At 39.1% G+C, this 27469-nt stretch overlaps 1 protein-coding gene across 1 annotated transcript in view; it reads left to right on the top strand.

Moving 5' to 3' along the window:
* matn2.S (matrilin 2 S homeolog) overlaps nt 1–27108 on the top strand; it is a 40048-nt gene extending 12940 nt beyond the window's left edge. Inside the window, 15 exon segments of the mRNA NM_001096365.1 lie at nt 3352–3921; nt 6697–6819; nt 7744–7866; nt 10158–10280; nt 10843–10965; nt 12509–12631; nt 15383–15505; nt 16633–16755; nt 17008–17139; nt 18170–18583; nt 19715–19867; nt 23156–23188; nt 23697–23783; nt 25516–25605; nt 26736–27108. Coding sequence (NP_001089834.1) covers nt 3352–3921; nt 6697–6819; nt 7744–7866; nt 10158–10280; nt 10843–10965; nt 12509–12631; nt 15383–15505; nt 16633–16755; nt 17008–17139; nt 18170–18583; nt 19715–19867; nt 23156–23188; nt 23697–23783; nt 25516–25605; nt 26736–26791 — 2396 coding nt within the window. The 3' untranslated portion in view covers nt 26792–27108.
* The last annotated feature ends 361 nt before the right edge of the window (nt 27109–27469 follow it).

The following is a 27469-nucleotide window of genomic DNA, read 5'->3' as shown; positions in this document are numbered from 1 at the left end:
TGGCGAACTAGGGGGTCGAAGTTTTTTTTTAAAGAGACAGTATTTCGACTATCGAATGGTCGAACAGTCAACGATTTTTAGTTCGAATCGTTCCATTCAAAGTCGGAGGTCGAAGTAGCCCACTGGATGGTCGAAGTAGCCAAAAAAAACATTCGAAATTCGAAGTTTTTTTTCCTCTATTCCTTCACTCGAGCTAAGTAAATGGGCCCCTTATAGTGTTGGGGCAATTGATATATTTGTACATAATGGCTTTTCTGACCATTCCAGTGATCCTAGAATAAGTCACATACCATTCTCATTGCTAACTGGAAATAATCTGGAAATCTAATGTGCTGGGCATTTTCTCAAAACACCAAAGGCCATTCACAGCACAACACCTTGAAAACTCATCTGCAGTAGCCTACATAGCTGCTCAGTCGTTTAAAAACGTGTGAAGCCAAGGACCCAAAAATGTGTTAATCTACTCGGCAATCAAAGCAAATAGTCCCTAATAATCCAGCTAAACACAAATAAACCTTAGAAAGATCAGGCCACCCTGTGTCTTGCGCCAGCTACTTATGCTACGACAACGATTTCATGGAGCTGGTGTCTGGGTTGCAAAGGAACAATTTTGGGTTGTGTTAAACTGGGAGATATTAACACCTTGTGATATTATACGGCTACATGTTCAGGGTCTAAAAGAGCTTAAAGTGATACTGGCACTAAAAAACTACTTTTTAAAATATGAATGTACATTTAAAGTTACCTATAAGTCATGTTGATAATTTTTTGCTGAGAGGTTTATTTATCTAAGTTATTGTTAGTTAAAGTTTCTAAACCTGACTTTTTTGCCAACCTGACTGTCCCATCTCAGACTGTCAGTTAGAGTTTCTAATAATAACAGACTCCTGCTGCACAAATATGGCAGCCCCCTCATACAGGAATATGGGGCATCAGATGGGTAATGTAAAAGCATTGTACAAATACTTTATGGCAAAGTTATAAGTAGCTTCCAAAGGCAATAGTATGATAGATGTAAAAAAAGAGTTTAATTTCTGGTGTTAGTATCGCTTTAAGAAAGTAGGTTACAAATGCTGCACAAGAGGGATTTACAATGACCCCAGATACAAGTGCTAGACTCAACTCCATCACCCGCAGGTGCAAGGGAGCCCTATCCTTACTGTCTCAATGATTAGGAAGTTAGTTAGTTAGTTAGTTAGTTAGTTAGTTAGTTAGTTAGTTAGTTAGTTAGTTAGTTAGTTAGTTCGTTAGTTAGTTAGTTAGTTAGTAATGCTGTATTCGTGGGTGGGGTGTGGCAGAGTGCAAAGTATTTTTTTGCCTTTATCCCCAGTCCTTTTGTCAGTAAAGGCCCTTTTACTTGCTCTGGTGTAACCTAGTTTTCTACAATATGACCAACAGGGACCATTTACCTCTCCTTCTCATTGTTTTATATGAATACCCAGCGGCCATTTAAATGTAACCAAAGATTTACAGAACTTGTAGCGACATGTATTACAAGAGCAAAACATCTGGAAAAAGAGCAGAGAGATGTTGTGCAAGGAGAGCAGCTCCGGCGCCAAAATGATTGTTAGTATGGCCTTTTGTTCACTTATATACACAAAACATAAATATAAGCCGTTACTCAACAGTTCCAAAAAAAACAGATTAACGGTCTTATAGAGAAATTCCTCTTGCACTTTATGTCTTATTGGCAGGACAGGATGATGTAGTACATGGAATTTTATTCTTGTATTGTACTGGTAAATGAAGTCGTTGTTTATTAGGGAGCAGGGGCTCAGACTTGGGGAAACAGGGATGGGTGGGAGGGTATTTAAAATTAAAAAGTGGTCTCAGATCATCTCTACAAAAGGGGCTCACCTTTTTATTTTCAATTATTATTCAATTATTATTCAATTCAATTATATACAATTATTTTTTGTATATTATTTTTGTAATAAATTTATTTGCTTTTCAAATCGGGTGTGCTATCCATTATTTTTAATATATGCAATTCGATATGGAGACCCTTATGGGGAGTCACCTATGGATTAGCACCCCGTAGTTCAATTGAAGGGTGTGCGCCTTCTCTCTTTATTCTGCATCTCTACAATAAGAGCACTGGGGCTGGAGACTGCAGAACTGTTCATACATTGGTTTATATGTGAATACTATTCTCAGCAGATTCCAGTTGGAAATAGAGTCATGTGCTCTTGACTCTCTGTCTATTTGGTTGAAAACTGGCCAGATTTATCTACTGGCATGTACTCCGCTTCACAGTATAGTTGTATACATTGATTTTTAGGGAAAAATACAAGAAAGGACCAGATTCAATAGAACCCTATTCCTGCGGAAACTATGTAGATAGGGGATGGAGATACCGAGAGGGACTGAGAGGAGGAAAGGAGCCAGGGAGAGACACAGAAAATAGAGCAGATAATAGAGGAACAAATAAAATAAATGCTGGACAGGCAACATGAAAAAACTCGTTTCTGTAGTCCAGACCAAATTCTCTTTATACCTCTGACTTTAAATGTGGTTTGCGTAATAGAAAACTATGAAATGTATTTTTAGACTGCTGCAAAAAATTTCAAGTTGCCACGACCATAAAGTTTCATGGGCAGCTTTGCAAATACCTTTTATTACTGTATGTGGAAAAGTTGAGTCCTAATTATACCCAATAGAAAAAAAAAAGCTGATTCCTTGAAAAAGCTATTGGTCGGAGTGATTTTCCATTAGGGGAAAAAAGCAAGATAAAAGTATGAACTGATGCTTGTATGAAACACAGCAAAAGCCACCCATCAGTCTCCCTCTCACTGCTGTGCTTTGGGCCCCCATTATTATGTAGGCTTAGGGAGGGTCCTTGCACCTATTTTATAAAGTGCAGCTGATTAAGCTATGATGGTATAATTTAAAGATGTTGATTGGCTTAAAAGGGTGGTTCACCTTTAAGTTAAATTTTAGTATTATTATTTATATATATTTATTATTTTGTTTTTTATAGGTTTTTTTTTAATTATTTGCCTTTTTATTCTGATTCTTTCCAGCTTTCAAATAAGAATCACTTACCCCAACTACAAACAAATGCCCTGTAAGGCTACAAATGTATTGTTATTGCTACTTTTCTTTTTAGGCCCTTTCCTGTTCTCTTATTCAAATCAATGCATGGCTGCTAGGGAAATGTGAACCCTAGTAACCAGATTTCTGAAATAAAAAACTGGAAAGCTGCTGAATAAAAAGCCAAATAGCCCAAAATCCACAAATAATAAAAAATAAAAAGCAACCCGCAAATTGTCTACTCGCTATATCATTATAAAAGTATAAAAATCATTCTAAAAGTTAACTCTGAGGTTGTATTTTGCTTGTATTTAACAGAAAGCGCGTGCTATAACAAACCGATGGATTTGGTGTTCATCATCGATAGTTCTCGTAGTGTACGTCCTGCTGACTTTGAGAAAGTGAAGGAATTTCTTATCACCATGTTGAAATTCTTAGACATCGGCCCGGACAACACCAGGGTCGGACTCCTACAGTATGGCAGCACCGTGAAAAATGAATTTTCTTTAAAGACGTACAAGAGGAAACCGGACATTGAGCGAGCAGTGAAAAGAATGATGCATTTGGCCACTGGCACCATGACCGGACTGGCTATCCAGTATGCAATGAACATTGCCTTCTCTGAAGCTGAAGGGGTACGGCCCTTAAACCAATACGTGCCTAGAATTGCCATGATTGTAACAGACGGGAGGCCACAGGATCCAGTAGCAGAAATTGCAGCAAAGGCAAGGAACTCTGGGATTCTCATATTTGCCATTGGGGTTGGGCGAGTTGATATGAGCACTTTAAAAACCATTGGGAGTCAACCGCATAGCGAGCATGTGTTTTTGGTGGCAAATTTTAGCCAAATTGAAACACTGACATCTGTCTTCCAGAACAAACTATGTGGTAAGTGGAACTAAAAGTTGTGATATTGTCAGCAAATGCTCTGAGCCTTCCTGGCGTCCTGCACTAATTGGGCATAATGTTAGCATAATAATGGTAGCTGCTAAACTAAAGGAAGCATGAGCTAGTTTTCAAGATAATAGCAGTTTTTACACAGCTAATATAAGAAACAACAGCTCCACCTACTGTTCAACTTGGCTGATTGGCTGCGGTCAGGCTACAGTATTAAAGGGCATGTAAAGTCTAAAATAGAATAAGCCTAGAAATGCTGTATTTTGTATACTAAATATAAACATGAACTTACTGTACCACAAGCCTAATCAAACAAATAATTTATGCTTTCAAAGTTGGCTACAGGGGGTCACCATCTTGTAACTTTGTTAAACATCTTTGCAAGACTAAGACTGTGCACATGCTCAGTGTGGTCTGGGCTGCTTAGGGATTGTCATAAACAAAGCTGCTTGAGTTCTGCATGGCTGGGAAGTAAGGCGGGGGCTCCCCCTGCTGTACATAAGTATGATTGTTTCCCTCCTCAGCAGTTAGGGACCATCTGACAATTCCTGTCCACAGCAGTAAATGAAGGGAGAATCTCACTGCATATAGTCAGGTTTCTTATAAAAACGGTACACATTTTTTAATTAAAGTATATTTTAGATTTCTTTTTCATTAAAGAAAGTAAAAATGGGATTTTATTTTTTTGCCTTAACATGCCCTTTAAGCAGAGAAGTGTCAGTTTCTCTGGTCTTTCCACTTCATTTCTGTAGCCAATCAGCTGGAATGACCAGGCGACACTGTTGTTCTAAATTCATTTTATTAAAATGGCTAATATCTTGAAAACTAGAAAAAAACTAGAAAATTGCAAACAAGACTAAAAGTGCAATTTTAAATTCATTTGTTTAATTCCTGCCTTTATGAGCATTACCTACTAGTCCTTGCCTCACTTGGCACTCCACATGTGTCCTAAATGATGCATGAGGTAGAGGCAAGGCTATATTTACCATATAGGTACCCAAGGCCCCATGCCTGGGAAGGCAGCTTTAAGTAGGTGGCCCTCAAGTACCTATGCAGTAAATAAAAAAATTCACAAAAAACAAAATCCATTGGTAGGAGCATGTCTGGCTGCAGTGGGCCTTTTACCATTCTTAACTAAGCACATTGTTCATGTATTCTTATTTGGAATAAAATATGGTGAAAAGGGCAGATTGCATAGGGAATGATACCTTTTGTCATGCGTTGTATGAAATGCTGAACTTATATATACATTGTACATTCATTTTGTGGCAATGGAGATGCTCTGAGCTCCTGATTCTGCTTGCAACTTTGCTACCCAGCGCAGGGCCTGGGTGCAGGCTATGCAACTGGGCCCCCCCCCCTCCAGGAGCCCGTGAACCGCCGGCGGGTCCCAAGAAGGTGTGGACCCTAGTGCAGTTGCATCCCCCGCACCCCTGGTAGTTCCACCACTGGACTCAGCCCTCATCAGCCCCAACCAGCCCAGACCCCTCCCCGATCTGCCGGCCCACTTAAAAAAAAGCTATTCACAAAGCCAGCTTTCTCATATGCGCACGGGGGCCCCGGAGGTAACACGGTGGGCCCCCAATGTCCAGTCCAACCCTGTATATATCAGCATGGGAGGTCTTGCAAGTCTCTGCTGAAATGGAGACTACGGGAATAGTAGCAAAGCCAAATAAAAACAATATGTAAACTACATATAAATGATTAAAATGATAGATGATCGCAGTACAGTAGTGGAGTGTGTTATAGTTATTAGAGGTGGGTGTTTGGATATATGAGCCAATGATTTATAGCCTCATAGCTCTCAGGACGCTTTTTCTTGGTCTGGAGTCAGAGACTTGAAATAATAGAAGAGTGTTTGAATGTAGCTACTGTAAAATGGCAGCAGACTGTGCTTGAATTTAATATCATTTTCTTTGGACCCTGCCATGGAAAGTAACAGTTGTGGCTGGTTATGGAAAGAATATCTAATGGCAGCAAGGGATGTGCTAGTTGCACGTTAGATTCTGATGGATATCACTGGAATACTTGGCTGGAGGGGAAATGTGAGAAGGCTGTTCATCTGATCAAAATCATGGGTGCCCAACCTGTATAGCTATTGCTGTACTACTCCCAGCATCTCCTAACAAAAACCTTTAGTAACCAGCAACTAAAACTGGTTCAGTCTGAGGCTAGATTTAATTGTTGGGGGGTTTTGGTGGGTGAGAGAACCAATCCACACACATAGGATAAAAATCACTGTCCAGCTTTATTTTGAATGATTATAACAACAAACGGGCATCTATTACAGATGTACTCCTACTCTATGACATGTTGAATCACCTAGATTTAATTGTTATTATTTTGTACTTTTTATCTCTCTGCTCACACCTCTGTCCTATTCATCCAGCTGTTTAAAAAAAAGCACTGCCTGGTTGCTGGACAAGTGGGACCTCAGCAACCACTTTTTTTAAATTTTCTCATGAGGCCTTAGTGGGCTCAATGTGTTGCTTTTCCAATTGCCAGAAAACAGGAGAAGGAGTGGGATGAACAAGGAAGAGATGGAGATCAGGACAAGAAGAAAGTGCAGGGGGAAGCATAAGTATTTACTTAGAAGCATAAATTGAAGCACAAGTATTTACAGTACCTTAGAGGACATTTACCTTCCTTCTTGTCTTATTATGATCACACACCCTGCCATTATTTATATTTATTTATATATACAGGTCTTGGAATAACAAACTGTTTAATTGTATTTATAATAAACATATCATCTATTTATTACAGCCTCGCATCTCTGTAGCACAGCCACACATGGCTGTGATCACTTTTGTATCAATACGCCAGGCTCTTACATTTGTAGATGCAAGCAAGGATACGTTCTGAATCCCGACGAGAAGACATGCAGCAGTAAGTACTGACCACTGCAAAGGCCAAACTGTCTCCAAAAACAATAAGCACAGAATCTGACATCTTTACTATGAATTAAGTAACTTAAAATTATTTTCTAATACTGAAAAATGTTGCACCAATGTAGTAACCGATGGAAGTCCACTCGATTGCAAGTTACAAACGAAAGTTTATCACTGAATTACTATAGGTTAGTGTACGCGGTTAACTTTTAAGGGGGATCTAAATCCTCTAAATATGATCAGTCCAAAATTCTGTACCGTGTCAGTTATTTTAAAAGACAGTTGGCTCTAGTACATTGTCTTTATCATTATCTCATGGAAATGAACCATCTAAACATGATCAATTAAAAATTCTGTACCGTTTCTGAAATAATCAATTTGCTGTTCCTCTCTGCTGTTTTTGTATATGCAGCTTTGTGTCAGAGTCGGTTATTTTGAAAGACAGTTGGCTCTAGCTACTCATACATTGTCTAGGCCAGTGATCCCCAACCAGTGGCTCATGAGTAACATTTTGCTCACCAACATCATGGATGTTGCTCTCAGTAGCCTCAAAGCAGGTGCTTATTTTTAAATTCCTGGCTGGAAGGCAAGTTTTGGTTGTAAAAAAAAAAAAAGAAGTGTACTGCAGAACAGAGCATCCTCTAGGCTGCCAGTCCACATAGGGGCTACCAAATAGTCAATCACAGTTCTTATTTGGCACCTCCAGGAACATTTTCATTCTTGTGTTGCTCCCCAACTCTTTTTACAATCGAGTGTAACTCAAAAGGTTGGGGGGCTCTAGTCTATCATTTTTCTAACTAAATGTATTGAGGGCACAAATTTTGTTGAGTTGTCTCAAACTATTTCCAGTAAATTTGCCCAATGGGTTGCAAAATGCTGCAGTGTATTGATTGCCATGAGTTTAATGTCCTGTCCTCTACAGCTCAGGACCTATGTGCCACGGAGAAACATGGCTGTGAGCAAATCTGTGTCAACACTCCAGGATCGTATTTCTGCCAGTGCTATGAAGCCTATGAATTGGCCAGTGATGGAAAATCCTGTACTGGTAGGTGGTTCTTGCTTCGGTAGCAGTAGCAGGAATCTCTTTGCATATTTGTGTGGTACTTGTGTGGTACCCTAGCAGACACATATTCACCATGGTTACCTGGCCTGATGTATCACACAGCCAGGAGATACATTGTCAACTGTGGCCCTTGGCCAGTAACATTCTCTGATGGCTGTACTTGCAAAACCCAAAGTCAAATGTCAGACATATCCTAGCAAACTGTAAACATGTTTCTCATTGAGTAATACTCCTGAATGCGGCCTTAGTATTATTATTATTATGCATACCACTGGTCACAACCATTACAAACGGGGTTTCTAACTATTCTGTATTGAGTTATTGGCCAACCCTTAGTCATTTCATTGTCCTCTCCTGTTTTTTTGAGAGGTTCTACTCACTGCAGGAAATGTAATGTATTGTTTAATTTAGATTTGCTTTTGTTGTTATAAAAAAATTTTTTTTGGTTCACAAGTGAATGGTTGCTTAGTAGATGCAATTTCGGTTTTGTTGCTTAGTAACATGCTAAAAGGATGGAATTGTTCAAAATGTAACCATGCAAGCATTCAAGAATCTCAAGATATCTCATTAATTAGGTTGGTCATTTAAACTCATCTGATTTTGTAACTGCCTTTACTGACCATGGCAAATTTTACCTAATTGTATCTTTATATGGGTGATTAGTACCAATCTCACTAACAGTGAAAGGAAAAGTATAGTTAACCTGTAAAATATAAAAAAACACTGTTTCAATTTCGACTTATTTATACTCCACTAGAGGATTATTTCATCAAGTTGACTGTACACCATCTTATCCCTTAGTACTTTTAGCTGGTTTTAACTAGGCATGTTGATGTGGAATCCCTGCAGCAGCTTTGAAGATCTGCTAATCTTTTCAATAATCCTTTCTCTTTTTTCATCCTCCTTACTACTACTTGAATTTACTGTAGGTACCCATAAGAACCAGACAGAATATTGATTTCATTTTCAAACTTGGTAGAGTTCATAAAAGTTTTGATTGGTTGCTATTTGCAACTACACTGGTATAATTCTGAACAATATCAATATCAACCCTGCCATGTGGTCTTCCCAACTACTGGCGCAGTCTCTACACAGTCCCACACTCCACTCCTGGTGGACAAACATGGTAACTGTCCCTTCCCAAAAGTTCTTTACCCTAGGTAGCACTACCTGCCCCAAAGGTAGTAGCTGCCACATAGCAGACCATCGATCCAAACCTGTCCTCACACAGGGGACACAAGCTGGAACCTTTCTAATACCTTCCCTCAGGCAGAAACTCATGAGGGCTCACACAGAGATGGTACGGGCATCCACAGCATCTCACAGAAATCTTTGAATCTTTAGGCCAGCTCCCAAGCTCTCTAGCTGAGTAGACAAAGGCCTCTTTCACAGGAATTGATAATCATTACATCGCTCCCATTTTTTGGGGTCCCAGTATCCCCAAGCCAACCAAGGGCCACACCACCCTTGGGGCTTCTCCATTCTCCAGCTGCATCTATTCCCTCCTGAGGTGGAAGCAAAAGAGATGTATCACATGGCATTGCTGTTTTATAAAGAGTGACACCTACTGGCCAAATCTGGAAATTCCAGGACACGCTTCACTAGGGACAAAGGACTCCCATGTCCAATTTAGGTCAATTCTTAACTGGCCACAGCAGGGGATTTCCAAACATGAGGGATTTTCAAACTATAGGGAATTAAAACCTACACAAGAATGTACCAAGTTCTTCTCACTATCATCTCTGATATCTTTGAGAAGTCTTATACATTTATTGCATTGTAAAGATAAACAGTTTCCTCAAGGGATGACCCTTAAATGTTAAACAATCCTTCCAACATTCAACATCCTAGAAGAGATATGATTTCTTCTGTTGTTGGTTCCTTTGGTTCTGGCAACACAATCAGTAATGTCCTATGTGCCCCTTGGCAGCTAAGCCATGAAATTCAATCCATCATTAGTTATAGGATGACTAAAGCTGTGAGGCAATAAGGAGGATAACAGGGAAAGAAGTTTCACAATGGGGCAGCACCTCTTTTTACATTACCCTCTGTATGCTGTTAGGTTCATAATTATTCTGGCTTACTAGAGAAGAAGAAGAAGTTGTCAAATCAAAATTCACCCAATAACTTATCAACCTTAAAGATATTAGAAATGTATGGATTTTACTGTACATGGTGATGGCAGCACCAAAAATCCAGCAGTGCACTATAGCGCACACTCTACAGTATATACAATGTTCTATAAATTAAACCAAGATGACTTTCTTTTTCAGTTACAGACTATTGTGCCTTGGGTAATCATGGCTGCCAACATGAATGCATTAATGTTAATGACTCCTATGTCTGCGAGTGCCGTCCGGGGTTTATTCTCCACCAAGATAAGAAAACCTGCAGAAGTGAGTACTTGCCTTTCTTCATATAATTTATTGATTTATTTTGATGTCATCCATGTCTCCATTTTAATGTAGACAATGTATAATGTATAAGGTGTCATTTTCACAAGAAATCCTATTTCACTGTAACTGAAAACATATAGAAATATACCAATATGTTCTGAAAATTCAAGTGCAGGATACTGAAAGTGAAATATACCCTATTTATATATAATACTCTGTTGAAAATGTCAGATTGGGGTATGTGAGGCCCACCAGGGCTACTTCTCTTGAGGCCTCACACCCCCTCAGGGGCCCCTGCCACCCACTAGCCCACTCACCCAGCCCCTCCCACCCCTGTGCAAGCACCTTATACTTACTTTGCCTCAACTAGGAGAGGGAGGGCAGTGGGGGAAAGATAATATTGCAGGTGGGGTTTTTTCCATGTGTCCAACCCTGTCTGTTGATGTCTAGATTCATAGTGAGTCAAACAATTCAAGAATGCAGACATTACCCTTATAGATAAATCTGACATATTTACCAAGCAAGCTCCTCAGTTGTTGGCTATTAATGTAATTTTCTACAGGACCAGACTACTGTGCCATGTCCAACCATGGCTGTCAGCATGAGTGTGTGAATAATGATGATTCCTTTGTCTGTAAATGTCGCAATGGATTTTCTCTGAATCCTGACAAGAAAACTTGCAGAAGTAAGTGGTTTTCACATTGATTGTATGAATATTTATTCAGCCATAGCAGCTGTGGTGTTGCCTACCAACATGCATGGCAAGGCCATATGAGTCTCTGCATGAAATGCGTCAGGCAGAAAATATTTTGATCTACTTTGAACCCTGGTGATTCTGGTCTGCAGAACATTGCCTTTTTTTGGAAACACTGGGCATTATAGACTTGTTTCTGTTGTATACTTTCCTTACCTGTGCTTAAAGGGCATGTAAAGGCAAAAAAATAAAATCCCATTTTTACTTTCTTTAATGAAAAAGAAACCTATCTCCAATATAATTAAATTAAAAAATGTGTACCGTTTTTATAAGAAACCTGACTGTATGCAGTGAAATTCTCCCTTCATTTACTGCTGTGGATAGGAATTGTCAGATGGTCCCTAACTGCTGAGCAGGGAAACAATCATACTTATGAACAGCAGGGGGAGCCCCCGCCTTACTTCCCAGCCATGCAGAACTCAAGCAGCTTTGTTTATGACAATCCCTAAGCAGCCCAGACCACACTGAGCATGTGCACAGTCTTAGTCTTGCAAAGATGTTTAACAAAGTTACAAGATGGTGTCCCCCTGTAGCCAACTTTGAAAGCATAAATTATTTTTTTGATTAGGCTCGTGGTGCAGTAAGTTCATGTTTATATTTAGTATACAAAATACAGCATTTCTAGCCTTATTCTATTTTAGACTTTACATGCCCTTTAACACAAATGGTTGTCTCTTTCAACAACAAGTGTTAATACCAATTAGTTATGTGGTCAGAAGTGTGTATGAATTTACAAGGTCCCTCATTGATTATTTTTACTCATTTATGCTGCATTTATTCACTGTTTTTAATTGTTTATGAATTAGTAGACTGACCAGTCACTGATTATTTAGGTCATTGATTATATTGAATTAAAGAATGTAAATTCTAATTCCATTAGCGGTGCTTTAAAGGGGACCTATCACAAAATTGAAAATTCAATATAAGCTTCCTCATACTGAAGTAAGAAACTTTCTAAATACAATCAATTAAAAATTCTGCAATGTTTCTGAAATAATCAAGTTTATCTTCACTATTCCTCTCTCAGCATCTTTTTCTTTTCATTCTGTCTTCATGCAGCAGTTGGGTGTCAGATGTTCATTGACAGTTAGATCCAATATATCTTATCAGATAAATTAGAGCTCACTCAAATAACTGATTCCAGTACAAACAAAACCTAACAAAATAACTGCCCTTTGCATAAATTCTGCATGTAGAGAGACATGATGTCTGGTGATTTTAATAGAGTGAGTTCTAATACATCTTTTAGGCAAAAGGAGCCCCCATATATATTGGATTTAACTGTTAATGAATATCTGACACCCAACTGCTGAATGAAGACAGAATGAAGAGAAACAGATGCTGAGAGAGGGATAGTGAACATAAACTAGAATATTTCAGAATTTTTATTTGTTTGTATTTATCATGCTCCACAGTTTGAGCCAGCTCAAGTCCCTGACCCTGGCCGCCTCTCTGCTTATTTTTCTTCCATCAGAAATCAACCACTGTGCTTTGGGCAGGAACGGATGTCAGCACGAATGCATCAACACAGACAACTCATTCATATGCAGATGCCACAAAGGTTACTCTTTGAACCAGGATGGGAGAACCTGCAGAAGTGAGTTGCTTGAATGATAATTCATTGTTTTGAGCGTTGACCCACAGAAAAACAAAAAGTAAAACTGAAGTACAAAAGATGAAATCAATGATTTGCGGTGGCATGCGCTATAGGTTAAATGGGAATTTATTGCTTTTTCTGGCTTTAACCCAGTGATCCCCAACCAGTAGCTTGTGAGCAACATGTTGCTCTCCAACCCCTTGGATGTTGCTCTCAGAGTCCTCAAAGCAGGTGCTTACTTTTGAATTCCAAGCTTAAAAGCAAGCTTTAATTGAATAAAAACTAAGTATAGTGCCGAGTAGAGCCTCTTGTAGGCTGCCAATCCACATAGGGGCTACCAAATAGCCAATCACAGCCCTTATTTGTTACCCCAAGAAACTTTTTCATGCTAGTGTTGCTCCCCAACTCTTTTTACATTTGATTTTGGCTCACAGGTAAAAAAAGGTTGGGGAATCCTGCTAAGATAAAACTAAAGCAGATAATGCATTTATAGAACTGACAGGAGCACTGACCTTTTGGACAGGTTCATTTTGAGTCGGTAAAGAGGCAAAGAGGGGGCATGGGGCTTGGCCTACCCCAACATCACTCAAAATTTCAACTATTGCTTAGGCAAATTTCCTAACTGCCTACTGTAATATTTTGACAAGTGATGTTTACCCCGGGGAGTGACCTATTTATAACAATTTATGGTTAAGAGAGATATTGGATGTTATCCATCAGATAAATGAAAATGTGACTGGAAAAGTCAGAATCATTTAGTCCAAAGTATAAAAAAAGAAGACATAAAATAGATATTTACCGTTATTAAATCGTGCATTAATTGGTCTTCAGGCTAGACCCCAGTTCTCTAATTTTTAGGCCCCTGGTGGGGAACAAGACAGAGATTCCTACTGGTTCTGTTCTGAGTACAGATTTAAGTTGCATAAAATGCCCTGTGATATATAAGTTTATCCTGCCTTCCTTGCCAGTAGCTCTAAATACATATACACTGAAGCTGATATAATAAGGCATTTGTTCTTTAAAAATAGAGCCTTGTTCTAGACGTACACTCAGTTCACACTGTATCGGGATTCTTTGATGCTCTGCAGCAAATGCGCTCGGCTATTAATTGGCTCAGTAGCCATCATTCAGTATAATCTATAGACTTCCCCCTGTGACAGATATAATGAATATCCCCATTATCAAATGGATTATGTTAAATCAGTTGTCTGGAAGCAGTTGCATGATATGTCTGCATAGAAAGCTACTCTGTTTTAAATTGTAATTACATCTCTCTCTTTATTTGCATGAATGTGCCTGAAGCCTCTGTGGCAAAAACGGCACACCAGTCTTTCTTTATGGCTGGGACTCTAGATAGTTATTCAAGATGGGTACAAGCATCATACAGAACACATACAGGACTTCCCTTTATCGGAAAGGCTCATTTACCTTTACAGAGTAGAAAACAGAATGACTTGGCCCAAGGAAACCATAAATATGAAATTACTTGATTCATTTGTCCATATTAATTACATTAGCTGTATATTTCTGGTAGGATATTGTTAAAGGAGAAGGAAAGCTACCATGGCAGTTTATTGCCAATAGATTAACCACAACAGTGCAAGTTAGAAAGCAATTTTTATTCTTTAGAATGCTTTTCCATACCTGAGTAAACACTTCTAGACACTGTCTCTGTTTGTTTAGGATAGCAGCTGCCATATTAGCTTGCTGTGACATCACTTCCTGTCTGAATCTCTCCCTGCTTGATCATAGCTCTGAGATTACAGGGAGGGGAGGGGTACGTGAGAGGAGCAAACTGAGCATGCTCAAGCCCAAGCCCTGGAGGTTTATGCTGAAAACAGGAAGTCTGATACAGAAGCCCATGTGTACACAATAGAAGGAAAGAAATGCTGTGTTTCCTTTAACAGAGGACTCAGAGCAGCATTACTTTGAGGTTAACTAATGTATTCATATAGACCTTTCTGATACTTAGTTTAAACATTTCCTTCTCCTTTAAAGGAAAGCAAGTCCACTATTAGAAACCTACTTTTTACTCCAGGGCCCCAGACAAGTAGGATATTTGGGGCTATGCTTTTTGTCATCTTGGGAAAGAGTTATACCCTTGTATTCCCTGCTGGCTTGTTAGAATAAATATGGCAAGGAGGACCAGTCCTGATATCTAGTATTAAAAAAATAAAGCAGTTCTACCAACCAGGTGAATAGGACTCTGAATGAACTAGTTGGTAGGAAATGCACAGCCTCAGATACTGTTCCTGATCCTTGCAGTGCACTCAATTGCTGAGTCTGTATATGAGTATCTATATTATAAGTACTTTGAAGGTGTTACTTGTTATTCAGCTGGTAGGGTGCAGAAGAAACTCATCCGCCTAAGTACTGCCTTTTACAGGATCGATCCCTTTGAGAGAATCGCTCTAATTGGACCAAACAAGGGGGCTCAAGAGGTGCAATATATCATTTTAAATGATGATCTAATTCATGAATTATTAAAGTACCACTTGGACAATTATTCAGCATGGCCTGATCCCTGTACGCCTGGTAATTCCATTGAAAATATAACGTCTTATTATTCTCAGCAGGGCCCAGAAAGTCATTTTTTTTTACATAGTTAATAGCAATGAGATAAAAACAGGTCGTTTCTTGAGGCCCAGGGGACATAATGCCTGATAATTTTAGCCTGCAGTAAAGCACAATGACACTCGGCCAGTTTGTTTTATTTCTATGCTGTAACCCTGCTTCTCCTCTTGGAATTAGAAGTGGACCGCTGTGCTGAGACCAGCCATGGATGCCAGCATATTTGCATGAATACAGATGACTCCTTTATCTGTCAGTGCTATGAAGGGTTTCTCCTAAATGAAGACCTAAAAACCTGCAGGGGTAAGATATTGGGTTGCAGCTTGACATTTTTCTTGAGAGGAAGAAGCTTAAACATGGAGGAATCACTGATCACACCAGCTATTCTGGTGCCTTAAAGGAGAACTAAACCCTTAAAATGAATATTGGTAAAAATGCCATATTTTATATATTGAACTTATTGCACCCACCTAAAGTTGCAGCTTCTCCATAGCAGCAATAATCCAGGACTTCAAACTTGTCACAGGGGGTCACCATCTTGGAAAGTGTCGGCGACACTCACATGCTCAGTGGGCTCTGAGCAGCTGTTGAGAATCTTAGGGGTCGTTGCAAACTATCAAGCAGAAAATCAGGTTGGCATGTAATATAAGCTGATGCTACAAGGCTGACGCCTTCGTTCTGATGCTAGTTGCACTGATTTCTGTGCTGCCATGTAGTAATTATCTGTATTAATTACTAATCAGCCTTATATTGTGACATTTCTATTCTATGTGTACTGTATATTGTGAGTGGGTCCCTAAGCTCAGTAAGTGACAGCAGCACAGAGCATGTGCAGTGAATCAGCAGAAAAGAAGATGGGGAGCTACTGGGGCATCTTTGGAGACAAAGATCTTTACTGCTAAAGGGTTGTGGTTGCCTTGGGCTGGTACAGAAGCACAAAACATAATGTACAACATTTCTAGTTACTTCTTTAGTTAATCTTTAGTTCTCCTTTAAGAGCAGCCTTCAGTACACTACAGACATCACTTTCAACTAGACATATTCTTGCACCCATCCTCTGGAACTCCCTTCCCTTTGTAATTGACTCTCCCAGAGCCTCCAGGTCTTCAAATGAATCTCACATTTACAATGAAGCAAATAATCTAAACTCCTCAGATTGATCATCTTTTTAGCCCCCTAGCTCATCCCACACACACTCTTACTACTGTTTTTTTTCTTAATTTTTTACTATAACTCTTGCACTACTATCTTGACCAACAGGACTTCTACAATTGGTCACTCAAACTGTATTTATTACTTCCTCCCCCTTTTAGACTTTAAGCTCTTGTGAGTAGGGCCACCCCTCTATCATCTCCTAACAATATATAATTGTAACTATGTCCATTTTAAATCACGCAAAACATTGACATTGACTTCATCCTGACTTTTAGTGGTGGACCACTGTGCCTTGAACAGCCACGACTGTGAGCACTTGTGTGTCAATACTGAAGGCTCCTATACTTGCCATTGCTTTGAAGGCTATGACCTCCGAGATGATAAAAAGACATGTAAAAGTAAGTGTTCCAAAGTTCTGCACTTTTCTACATGAACAACTTTGATGAAAAAGTCCAATTTCTGTCAAGAGTAACTATGCCTTATTTTAATTAATTATTAATAATTTTTTGGACTCAAAGAGGAATATTTTAACATCATTAAGGCTTGTGCTAGCTTAGATCATCATTGGTGCTCTATGGGTAATGGGTGTCCAGATAACAAAAACCATTTTAGTAATTCCTATAACCAGCTATATATTTTGTTACTCACAGGCCGAGATCTTTGCAAGTCACTTGACCATGGCTGTGAGCATATCTGTGTGAGCAATGATAATTCCTACCTCTGCAAATGCTTGGAAGGATACAGCTTAGGAGAAGATGGTAAAAGCTGCAAAGGTGAAAAAAGTAAGAAAAGTGGTTCCCATTGCTTTTCCTTTGATAGAGGAAACAAGATTAAGGGTGCAGATCGTTCATGATATGGCTCATCCATCTGGAGATAATGGGATAAACAGGCTCGTGGCTGCATGTGCTGCCCAAGATCCCGCAAAATACACAAAACTGCAAAAAATTAGTGAAACGCAAACTTTGACGCCGGCGTCAATTCACTGGAATCAAAATTGATTTGACAATTCCGCCGCCGGCGAGGGTTAATTGTCACCAGCATCTAAATTGTCGCCGGTGTCGGAATTCTTGCTGGTGTCAAAAACCATTTGCAAATTTGCTGCAAATTCCCGCCTGGCGAATAAATTCGCTCATCACTACATAGGGGTTGTTTACAAAGACCGGGGAAGAAGTGCAGGAGTTCTAAGGAGCGCACGATTGTACCACTTAGTGCTCATTCAAGGCAGCCACAGGCTAATGCAGTGAGGAATTTTCAAAGAAGTGTTTTTTATTTGTTAATCAATACATACACATCTAGTTTATTGTATATGCAACCAAACTAACCACCCCAAAGAACTCTGCTTGGCCCAGAACATAGCATAAAGCTGCTTCAATGTTCAGCCACGGACTTAACCTCTCAGCTTTAAGGATTCTCTTTGGTTGGACAGAATAATTCACACTTTGGATGTGCTTACAATGGGAATAAGAAGCGGATTTCTTAGCCAGGAAATTGGGGAAATATGCAAGAGCCACCTATAAAACATGAAAGGCATTTTTAATGGACAGGCATTGATATGAAAGAGCATAGTCCCTCATTGTTATTTCAGGTTTGAACTGTTCCATTCAGAATTGGCTTCTCTCTCTGGTGACAAGAACAAAGAGTTCCAAGAGCCAAAAGAAAGAAAACGTAATGATTTTGCTACAGTGTGCGGAGCTGGGGTGAAGTGGCTGAATCATGTACATGCCGTTTTCCAGATATTCATGATAACCTGAGGTTTACTGTATTGTTTGTACTGTGCAACCTTCCTAATGTGTCTCAATCTTGCACTTTCAGAATGCGGGGAAGGGCCGGTTGATTTGGTATTTGTCATTGATGGATCCAAAAGCCTCGGAGAGGACAACTTTGAGATTGTAAAGCAGTTTGTTAAGGGGATTTTAGATTCCCTTGAAATCTCACAAAAAGCTGCCCGCGTGGGGCTCATACAGTATTCCACTCACGTCCGCACGGAGTTCACAATGGCACAATACAGTTCGGCCAAGGACGTGAAAAAGGCTGTGTCTCAGATCAAATATATGGGCCGAGGCTCCATGACTGGACTTGCCTTGAAGTTGATGCATGAGAAAAGCTTTTCGGAAGCGCAGGGTGCAAGAGCGCGGCCCATGAGGGTCCCAAGAGTGGCGATTGTGTTCACAGATGGCCGAGCTCAGGATGAAGTATCAGAGTATGCAGAAAAAGCCAAACAGAGCGGTAAGTATACTCCAAATTGCTCTGTGCATGGGTTTGCCATGTATATTAAAAATACATACCAACATTCCAAAATAGAAGCAAGTGCCTCAGATCCATTTGGACACCACCTGGATTTTGGTAGGTTTATGGTTAAAGGGAAAATACAATCTGTTTACTAGCAGAGCAGTCTTTTAAGAGGGGCAACTTTCTCAGCCCCTACCCTTTGGGGTAATGCAGAGCAGCAGTCATATGCAGTGAAAGCTTCTGTGGCAGCTGCTATACTGGAAACCTGGGGGTTAACTGAATATACAGGTCGCATCTGGATAACAGGTCCCATACCTGTACCATTAATAAATTGTGTTGATATGACTGGGGCTGTATTTGTGAGTCTAAATGACAGTTGCACTTCCTAAATGAGCCCTATTGTCTATTTACTGTACCCACTGGAGTAACTTTAGAGGAAGCAGACCCCACAGCTGCGAGGGGGTCCAGACCTTGGGTCTGCTTCCTCCAAAGTTAAGAAAATACCCCTCTCCAGCCTCTCTCTCTAATCATTTGTTGTACAGGTGGGGGGACCCAAAATTTCTTCAGATCAGACCCCATAGCAAAATGCACTCAAATTAATTTGTAATATTTATGCTTATAGAGTAATACTGGGGCTGAGCTGTGCCCAGCAGACAAACATTCTACTATTCTTATTTATCCTTTTTCTTTTTATTATTATTTTTAGGGCCTGATCAACTTATGGAACATATTGCATTTTCCCTGAGTGTTTAGGGGCTCCCGCTCGGCACAATAAATACGCATATACTTGTAGATAAATGGGGATATGTAGCTGGCACCTTCGTATTTTACTGAAAATTTAACTGTAAGTGAGTCATATGCTAGGTTGCTAGGGTAATTTGGACCCTAGCAACCAGATTGCTGAAACTGCCAACAGGAGCTGCTGAATAAAATCCAAAAACGACAAATAATAAAAAATGAAAAACAATTGCAAATTGTCTCAGAATATCGCTCTTTAAATCATACTAAAAGTTAACTCAAAGATGAACAATCCCTTTAAGGTACTTACCTGAATAATCACAGATGTAGAGCACACATAGACTATGGAGGTCATCTGAATAGCTTCATATCTCTGTGTCCCCTGTACAGGCATTACCATTTATGCCATTGGAATAGGGAAGGCAATAGATGAAGAACTACAAGAGATTGCGTCAGCGCCACAGGAGAAGCACGTGATCTACGCAGAAGACTTCAGCGCAATGGGGTACATAATGGAGAAGCTAAAATCCAGCATGTGCGAAGGTAACAATTTGGCAAAGTGTAAAACAAATGCATTTACGGCTCCTCTTGTGAAAGGCTGTGGATATAAATTTATAGGGCTGGATACACCGTATGCAAAATGAATTGCTGCCAAATTCCACTACTAAGTAAGGCATGGAACAGGCAGTAGGGTATGTTGCCCACATGGGTATTCTCCTGGGGACTGGCTTGAAATTGTCCAGACCACAGAGTTTACTATATATTAGCCATGTTTCTTTAAATAATGGTAAGTATAACTAGGCAGTCCATCAGTGTGAGGCCCATAAGGCTCGAGGCTAATATAACAAAAGCAATGCTCTGATTTGTTGCTATGTTTCTAATGTACCTGATGATCTATTCAAAGGACACTGTAATGGAATAGCAGAGTGGCAGGGAAATGTACAAATAAACATTAGCAAATCTCTCAGGACTCTCAGACAAGTATCCCAAACTTCTTAGCGAACTTGGAGAATCAGAAATTCTATTATCATAAGGTCCCCATGAAATTATTTCATATTGTATGCCAACAAATATTCAGAAAAATGAAGGCCATTTTTAAAAATAAAGAATAGTTTTTCAGGGATATAGATTTAATGCAGGATAGATATTGGAGACTTGCTAAGTTGCTACACACATTATATAAATATATATAATGTGTGTGTATATATATATATATATATATATATATATATATATATATATATATATATATATATATATAAATAAAATCAAAGTTTGGAATAAAGCATTCCTGGGCCAGCACTTCCCTTAGTGAAACAAGTGTCTTTTTATTTTACACAGATCACAGTGGTCCAACGTTTCGGTCCCTCTTGGGACCTTTCTCAAGGATGTATATATATATGTGTAGATATATGTATATGTATACAGTTCCATATGTGGTCCACTCCGGTAAAAAACAGCTCATACCTGGGTGCTGTCACATATATCATAGATAGTTGTTCCCCATAATTGACGCACTCCAGGACTTTATAATGTGGTCAAACACAAAAAGAATTTGTCTGGGACCTTTCCCAGACAGAACCGAAATGTTGGAGTGCGTCAATTATGGGGAATAACTATGTATGTGTATATATATATATATATATATTTGCAAGATGGACCAGTGTCATTTTTGTGTAATTTTTTTGGGCCCCAAAACGGATACACTATGATGCACAATCAGGACTGTATTTAGGACTGATACTGCCCTAGGCATCGGACCTAAATACGCCCCCTACATTGTGCGTGTGATATCAGCATCTCATGCCGCACACCACTTCCGCAAACTGCCCGGCCCCCTACCCTTTCCAATGGAAATCCGTGGAAGAGGGGCTGCCCCTCAAAACCTGCTGCCCTAGGCCCAGGCCCTCTGGTGCCCTGTGCACAATAAAAGATACAATTACAAGAAAATCGGAGTGCGGGTCCATCTTGCAACAGTATACTCATTATTGACCGAGCACCCATAATTAAACTCATTGGACTAAGTGCAGATACTATTTTATATATTTATATATATTTATTGATTAAATACAGGAAAAGGTTAAAAACAAGAAAACATAAGAATACTTGTTGACAACTTGAATATGCAGCTGCTTTATAATACTAGTGATGTAATCCAAGAGCCATCTTGTGGCTGAAATTGGTATTTTTTTTTGCCGATAGGGATTTCTGTAAGGCATTAGTTCCAGGAATAGGATGTGTAGCAAGACGGGCCTATACTCTGGGTGATTCATTGTCTCCGAGCCTATTCAAAGAGAAAAATAGCAGTAAACAAGATTTTCTGAGACACAGTGGTTGTTTCAAGTGTGGGCACAACCGCTGCGTCACATGTAAATATCTAAAAGTCTCTGGAGAGTTCAATTCAACTGTGACCACAACTACTTATAAAATCAAACAGTATATCAATTGTTGCAGTAGGGGGATAGTTTACCTCATCACCTGCACTAAATGTGGCAAGCAATATGTAGGTTGCACTATTAGATCTTTGAAAGAACGTATCAGGGAACACATTAATCAAGTGAGCAATATTAAACTAAGCAGCAAAACCAATGTCACTAGACACTTCCAAGAATGTAATAACAGTAATTTAAAGTATTTTTCTATACAAGGGATAGAACAAATTAAGACAGGTATTAGAGGGGGTGACCTACTGATGAAATTAAAGAAAAGAGAGGTATATTGGATCTTTCACCTACAGACCAGGTTGCCACTAGGCCTCAATTACACATTTGATGTGACTTGTTATATTTAATTATATTTTCTTATGACTACTTGTGAATTATATTTTTGTATATGCCCTGTAACATGTATTATCTAACATATAGATCATTGTATTAGATCAAAGCCTGTAGTCCATTGGATGATACATGGCATTTGAAACATATGTATGTGATTGGTTTTATTAAGGGGAGGGACTATATGTGCTAGTATTTAAGGAACTAAACAAGAAAGACTAGTTGGATTCTGCCTATGACTAAGTGCTGGGTAAGCATGAAACGCGTTAGGCGTTAGAGGGATTACTATACATGTTTTTTAACTACTGATGTGAATAAAATATATTTTTTTATTGAATAGCATGTTTTGGAGAAATTATTGAGATTCCAGGCCCTCTGGTGCCCTGTGCACAATAAAAGATACAATTACAAGAAAATCGGAGTGCGGGTCCATCTTGCAACAGTATACTCATTATTGACCGAGCACCCATAATTAAACTCATTGGACTAAGTGCAGATACTATTTTATATATTTATATATATTTATTGATTAAATACAGGAAAAGGTTAAAAACAAGAAAACATAAGAATACTTGTTGACAACTTGAATATGCAGCTGCTTTATAATACTAGTGATGTAATCCAAGAGCCATCTTGTGGCTGAAATTGGTATTTTTTTTTTTTGTTACTTAACCATTTACCATTCTGCAGGTAAAACAGCCTAATGCAAGAGAATGTAAAATTGCTCAGAGAGCTCTTCTAGGCACCTTGTAAATGACCTTTATGGTTTTTCTAGAAATGAGAAGTCTTACGCTTGTAATATAAAGAATTTGAAACAACTGCACACGTGCTGTGCTTTTCGGCCGACTGGACACAGTTTTCTGCTGTTGCTCTGCTTAACCGGTCATTCCTCTGGGGATTTCTATGCAGCGCATCATCACAAGATTTTTCTTTTCTCACCAATGGCTGGACTTTTACTTAGATTCTTTTCAGCCATCAGTAGATGCTAAACCTAAGCATACAGCCAATGACAAGATGTAAAACACCAAAGATTTATTGCAGTTGTTTTGTTTTGTAGGATGGAGTAAAACTCCTGACGTTTCTAATCCAGGTAAGTAATCATTTGTGTGTTATCTGCAAATTAACCACAACAATTTACATCCTCTATGTTTTATAACCACTTATGTTTCCATAAATTTGGAGACAAAAAGGAAAGTGAGAAGGGTTTGTACAGGCCTATTACCTGAATATGAAACCACACACAGCTCTAACATCTGAGAAATTTAGGGGGAAACTGTACAGTGTTGTTAAGGAGAATTATATAGGGGCTGCAGATATACAAATCAAGTTCATTTTACAGCAGAAAAAGGCACACATTTCCCTTCAGTGTAAATTCTGTATAAGAAAACTTACAAGGGGGTCTTGCACATAATCATGCAAATAACAAGCAAGTTGTGTTTGTCCCCTATCGCTTCTCCTTGGGGGTCAGGAGGGGTTTATCCCTTTGTAGCCATAGCTGAAAAAGTAAAAATAAAACGGGCCGTCCTGTAGTACTTTTGGCACTTATAATTCTGTTCTGAGAGTGGAGGAATAATGCCATAGAAATCCATTTCTTTCAGAACTTTCTTCTGAGCTCAAGAGCGGGAACAGTGAAGTCACAGTGTCGTGTTCTATGTCCACCATAAAGCTGACTACACAAGGGGAAGGTGAGCTTCTCTTCTGCTACAATTGTATTGGAATTTTGTCTGGCACTTCATATGAACCCCAATTCTGTGTTCATAAAGATTTTATTGGGCTTTCATAGCACATATTTGGTTAAAGGGCACATGCTTCCTCTGCTATAGCTAAACGCCATAAACAATCCCGTACATCAGTAAGCCTGGTGTCGATGCAATAAATCTTCTTAAAAGGCTAAAGATCTCTTCACTACAATGCCATTTATTTTGGTCCAAACTCACAAATTCAAACTTAAAAGGACCAATTAAAATTTGAATGTGAGATTTATCACACCTCGACCCTGGAAACAGTTTTAATCAGACTATTCTCCACCTAAAACCTGCCCAGTTCATGTAAAAGTCAACGGCAGAGGTCTGAAGATGTTAAAAGTAGCGACGAGCCAAATTTTTGTCGTTTCTCATCGAAAATGATTTGTTTATTAAAGGGCATGTAAAGGCAAAAAAATAAAATCCCATTTTTACTTTCTTTAATGAAAAAGAAACCTATCTCCAATATACTTTAATTAAAAAAATGTGTACGGTTTTTATAAGAAACCTGACTGTATGCAGTGAAATTCTCCCTTCATTTACTGCTGTGGATAGGAATTGTCAGATGGTCCCTAACTGCTGAGCAGGGAAACAATCATACTTATGAACAGCAGGGGGAGCCCCCGCCTTACTTCCCAGCTATGCAGAACTCAAGCAGCTTTGTTTATGACGATCCCTAAGCAGCCCAGACCACACTGAGCATGTGCACAGTCTAAGTCTTGCAAAGATGTTTAACAAAGTTACAAGATGGTGACTCCCTGTAGCCAACTTTGAAAGCATAAATTATTTGTTTAATTAGGCTTGTGGTGCAGTAAGTTCATGTTTATATTTAGTATACAAAATACAGAATTTCAAGCCTTATTCTATTTTAGACTTTACATGCCCTTTAATGACCTGGAGGTGGGCATTGAAAGTACTGTTTCTATTTTTACAGATGATACTAAATTGTGCAGAACTATAGGTTCCATGCAGGATGCTGCCACTTTGCAGAGTGATTTGTCTAAGTTGGGAAACTGGGCAGCAAACTGGAAAATGAGGTTCAATGTTGATTAATGCAGGTTATGCACTTATGCAAAAGTGTTTTTTTTTTCTGTTGGAAAACTCTATACGAATTTAATTGCAGTTTCGTTCGGGACTATTTGATCGGATTTTAGACGTTCAAATTTTTTCATAAATAGCATACCATTCAAATTGTGAATAAAATCTAATTTATTAGAGTTTAAAAAAAATTCACATTACTCTAAAATTCAACCTTTAATAAATAACCCCCTTAACGGAGAAGGAAAGGTCTTAATTTGGGGGTGCCAAAAGTTAGGCACCCCCAAGTGATCGCAAGTAAAACCTCAGTTGGTGCTCCTATGAGGAGAAGCCCAAGGTACTTCCAGTGAGCATCACGAATCGATCCTCTCCCTTTCTTCAAATTTCCCGGGGGAGACGCATGTGCAGTAGAAAGAAATGGGTGTCTTTTTTTCGTTAAAAGTTGGGCTTTTCGCGCTACAGTGCATGCATAGCCACGAGAAAAAAGAAGCCGGAATCCGATCGCTCAGTGGTGCTCTCTAGAAGAATTCCGGACTGGTGGAGTTTTCTCCTGATAGGAGCACTAACCCGGGGTGTGAGGTCAGTATATATAATCACTTGGGGTGCCTAACTTTTGTTAAACCTTGTGTTGTTCTAGGGGGAGTCACAGAGGATCAGTGCAAGTGTAAGAATATCTTGGACTTTCAAATCAGCACCACGGAAGAGGTCAAGAAGCTAAAGCAACAATATATCCTTTTAGACAAAAGAATCAAACAATTGTGTAGGGGCTGCTGTTTATTCTTTCCATTGGGCACATTTGTAATAAAGTCACTGCTTGTATAAAAGTTGCATCACGATTAGTCTACAGGTGACCAAAAACACACCAATTCTGTGTGATAGCCAACATATGGATGTGCCACACACAATATGGCCACCTTCCTGTTCTTTCCGTTCCGACCGGATTATAACGTCAAACTAAGTGAGGGAGGGGTTCTGCCAGTCCAAACAGGGGGTGGTATTTTTCAACCGACTAGCCAGTGGGCTGAAATGAACAGCAGGTGGCGCGGTTTCACATTCCTTCATAAATTTAAAGGGGAACTATCACAAAAATGTAATATATGCGTCAGCATACTGAAATAAGAAATGTTCTAAATATAATTATTAAAAAATCTGTATTTTTTCAGAAATCAAGTTTATCTTCACTATCCCTATCATCTGTTTCTCGTCATTCTCTCTTCATGCAGCAGTTGGGTGTCAGATATTCATTGACAGATCTAATATATCTTATAGGGGGGCTCCTTTTGCCTAGAAGATGTATTAGAGCTCACTCTATTAAAATCACCAGACATCATGTCTCTCTACATGCAGAATTTGTTCAAAAGGCAGTTATTTTGTTAGATTTTGTTTGTACTGGAATCAGTTATTTGAGTGAGTTTTAATTAATCTGCTAGGAAAGGAGCCCCCCTATATATTGGATCTAACTGTCAATGACTATCTGACACCCAACACCCAAGAGACACAGATGCTGAGAGAGGGATAGTGGAGATAAACTTGATTATTTCAGAAACTATGCAGAATATTTAATTGATTGTATTTACAGTTTCTTATTTCAGTATGATGGAGCTTATATTTCATTTACATTTTTCCGATAGTTTCCCTTTAAAAATGTCTAATATCAAACAGTGTAAATAAAAGTAATGTAAATTGCAGATGTGCTTATAAGGGCTTCTGGGCATTTACATGAATGTTTTCAGTTAAATGAGCCTGCCCCTTAGATTGGTTTCTATCTCTATGGTTTTGGGCACGAGTAGTACAAAAAGCATATTCAGTGCATGGTTTAACCAAATTCTTTCATGTTCTCTCCTTGACACAAAGCACTGGAAACAGTAACACAACGACTGGAACGTCTGGAGAAGCGCATGGGTCAGCAATAAGAATAAACTGGTTGAAACTTTAAAATAAAATAAAAAACGGAGCAGAACCAATTTAACACAACCAAAGTCGGACTTTTCAGCACGACTCTCCAGACTGGATCAGAGTTTCATAAGGAGCAGAAAATCTTATTTTATTTATGGGTTGCGTGTCGGAATCGAGGAAGAACTAGAACTAAGGAATATTCGGCGCCACTTCATTGAACAGAATTTTAAAGATCATTCGGAAATTAATCTGGAAATTTTGTAAATCAAAGATTTTTAACCGTCTGTCTTGTAGTTTTATAAGATCTGAATAAATTGTCAAATATTTTTAAAAATGGTGTTGCTTTATTTAAATACTTACACAAAACACTGTGCAATGATAGAATCGTTCTTACTGCATGATGGTGCTGCACACAGATAAGAGCTGTACACAAAACAGCATGTGCCAACTACACTATTCCACATGTAAATAAATGCAGAGAAAAGGCCACTGGAATTCAGTTCTGCTGCTTCGACTGCCCAGTAATGGAGAACCCCAGGAACTGGTAGACTCATTAGATTTGGCTGTTAAAGCACCACTATAAATGTCAGTGTAACGGCAACAATACCCACAGTGGCAGATAGTTTAGCGTATTACAAGCTTTCCTGACTAATCAGCATTAAATACATGAGCCCAGTGCAACAAGATCGGTCCTG

This window comes from Xenopus laevis, chromosome 6S, assembly GCF_017654675.1.
Source record: "Xenopus laevis strain J_2021 chromosome 6S, Xenopus_laevis_v10.1, whole genome shotgun sequence".
Taxonomy (NCBI): domain Eukaryota; kingdom Metazoa; phylum Chordata; class Amphibia; order Anura; family Pipidae; genus Xenopus; species Xenopus laevis.
Note: the sequence above shows the minus strand (reverse complement) of the source record. Positions and strands in the feature narration are given on the sequence as shown.